Source organism: Prionailurus viverrinus, chromosome A1, assembly GCF_022837055.1.
Source record: "Prionailurus viverrinus isolate Anna chromosome A1, UM_Priviv_1.0, whole genome shotgun sequence".
NCBI classification, from domain to species: Eukaryota; Metazoa; Chordata; class Mammalia; order Carnivora; family Felidae; genus Prionailurus; species Prionailurus viverrinus.
The window spans coordinates 83,506,851-83,509,759 of record NC_062561.1 but is presented as its reverse complement, the minus strand read 5'-3'; the positions used below and the strand labels follow the sequence as shown (position 1 = coordinate 83,509,759).

Below are 2,909 nucleotides of genomic sequence, written 5' to 3'. Positions count from 1 at the left end.
AAGGTCTTATGAGTGTTTCTAGAATTTAATTGAAAATACACTCATAATTTTCAGCTTAAAATCTTTAAGAAGATAGTTATATTCTCAGAACTATATACATATTAATATTAATGGATACACCATAGCCCTATAATTAGAATACTGATGTTTTTTCTGGGAGGCTAAATAATATAAACTGAAAAATTATATTTAAATACATGGTGATATGAAGACTTTGATCCCTCTCATGATTACTATGAGTAACTATCCTTAAATGTGCATCTTGTTTATACTTCATTAGTATATCTTTCCATTCATTTATGAATAATGACAAAATTTCCAATTGTGTATTAGGTGCTTCTTTTATTTTTTCTTGTGGAAACACAAAAAAACATGCAATATGTAGTTTTCCTTTGCAGTAATGTACTATTTCATTGGAATTATATACTACTTAGACTCATACTAAGAGACAGTATAAACAATCAGGTAAGAATATTTGGAAATTAATGTCAAATTTTCTGCTGAACATGAAGCTACAGAGATAATTGGTTTTGTTTCTTATATGATTTTTGTCCTAAACATTTTATATCATTCTTTCATTTCATCTGTACAATATTATTTTGAGGAAAATAGTAGTACCTTATTTGTAAGGATATAAGAATTGTGGCAGGAGTTAAGTTATTTGCTTCAGCTCACAGATGGGAGCAGTTTGTTAAAAGTCCATGATTTTTTTCATATAATGCTTGTATTATTAAAAAAATAAGTTTATTTATTTTTGACAGAGAGAGAGAAAGTGGGAGAGGAGCAGAGAGAGATGGAAACACAATCTAATCCAGGCTCCAGGCTCTAAGCTGTCAGCACAGAGCCCATTGTGGAGCTCAAACTCACAAACTGTGAAATCATGACCTGAACCAAGGTCAGACCCTTAACTGACTAAGCCACCCAGGTGCCTATCAATTCTTCCAATATCTGCCTCTATTATCATGAAATTTACCTGTGTCTGTCTTTACTTGACCTTCTTCTTATAAGGACATCAGTCATATTGAATTGGGGTTTGCCCAACTCCATCCAGTATGATTTCATCTTAACCAATTATTTTCAAATTAGTTTACATTCAGAGGTGCTGGGGTTGAAGACTTGACATATGTTTTGGTGAAACACAAGTCACCCTATCACACTGGGCTATTTTAGTACAAAGTTTCTACTAAGTACAAAGCTTCCATATTTGTATAATTAAAATCTTTCTCAATTCATCAACTACTGGACAGAATATTTTCTATAAATACAAATGAAACACTCTAAACTGTAAAGTAATAGATAAATGTAAATGTTTTGTTAACACTGATTAAAAAAAGTGCCTAGTATCATGAGAGCAAATGTTCATATTGTATTATTTATCTCTGTTACTTTTTCTGCCACAGGCTGACTTAAGCTGAATTTTTAAATCAACTTATCTTTAAAGGACGTTTGATATTTCCACATACTGTCTAATAGCTTTGGGGAAGTTTCCTTTTTGAAGATGCATTATAAATTATGTAAAAATGTATATTATTTGCTTAATTCTCAAAGAGCGACAAAGGGTCCTTAGAAGCTGAACTTAGCAAATATTCAACACTTTTACAGACTGACAATACCAACAGACATATTTCTTTTCAATATTATAGTTCTTGAACTTTGAATTTCCTAATCCTGGTGAAGTCATCTTAATCATTGACCTGTAGAATTTACCACAATCACAAGGTTTGTAAGGCCCTAGGTACATATTTATCAAATTAATGAAGTAATGTCACTTTTTGTTGTATTAGATCAAAAAAACATTCATCATGGCACAGGACTATCAGATATTTAATACTGATATCATCATTCTAGGAATCTCCAGTCACAGCCCCAACCACATCTTCCTCTTCTCTTTGGTGTTGGGCATCTTCACAGTGGCCTTCACGGAAAACAGTGTCATGGTTCTCCTCATCTACCTGGAAACCCAACTCCACACACCCATGTACTTCCTTGTCAGCCAACTGTCCCTCATGGACCTCATGCTCATCTGCACCACTGTACCTAAGATGGTTTTCAGCTACCTGTCAGCAAGTCCATTTCTGTGGCAGGGTGTTACAGAAATTTTCTTCTATGCATCATTAATAGGTTGTGAATATTTCCTGTTGGCAGTCATGGCTTATGACCGTTATATTGCTGTTTGCCACCCTCTAAGATAAACTGATCTTATAAGTTCTAAAATTTGTGGACTTATGACTGTGTCTTTCTGGATCCTAAGTTCTACTGATGGTCTCATTGATGTTGTAGCTACACTTTCCTTCTCCTATTGTGGGTTCAAGGAAATAGCCAACTTCTGTGATTTTCCTTCCATGCTAATCATCTCATGCAATGATACTTCAACATTTGAAGAAGTTATTTTCTACTGTTGTATCGTAATGATTGTTTTCCCTGTAGCAATCATCATTGCTTCCTATGCTTGTTATTCTGTCTGTCATTTGCATGGGTTCTGGAGAGGATACCCACAAACTTTTGCCAGCTGTTCCTCTCACCTCATGATGGTCATAATGTACTATGGAGCAAATTTGTTCATATACATGTCCACTTCAGACTGTTCTCCCACTCAGCATAAAATTGTTTCTGTTTTCTACACCATCCTTACTCCCATACTAAATCCTGTCATCTATAGCCTCTGCAACGAATAATTGGCCAGACTATTCATGAAGGTGTTGGGGAAAGAGAATTCTTCCAAGTATAGAGAATAATTTGCTTAATTACTTTCATGCTTTGTCAATATCTCTTTAGTGTTCCTTTTATTTTCATCAGTTGTAAAATGTGACACTTATGTGCACATTTTTTGGAATAACACATTCATGGGCAACACACAAATCCTTGATTTTAAATAAAACTGTTTCAAATTGTTATTATTATTCTATATT

At 33.9% G+C, this 2,909-nt stretch overlaps 1 protein-coding gene across 1 annotated transcript; it reads left to right on the top strand.

Annotated features, from left to right (window-relative positions):
* Positions 1 to 1,802: 1,802 nt before the first annotated feature.
* LOC125173774 (olfactory receptor 2M3-like) lies at positions 1,803 to 2,675 on the top strand. The gene is given in 1 exon segment (XM_047873331.1): positions 1,803 to 2,675. A coding segment is annotated over 1 exon segment (873 nt).
* Positions 2,676 to 2,909: the final 234 nt, after the last annotated feature.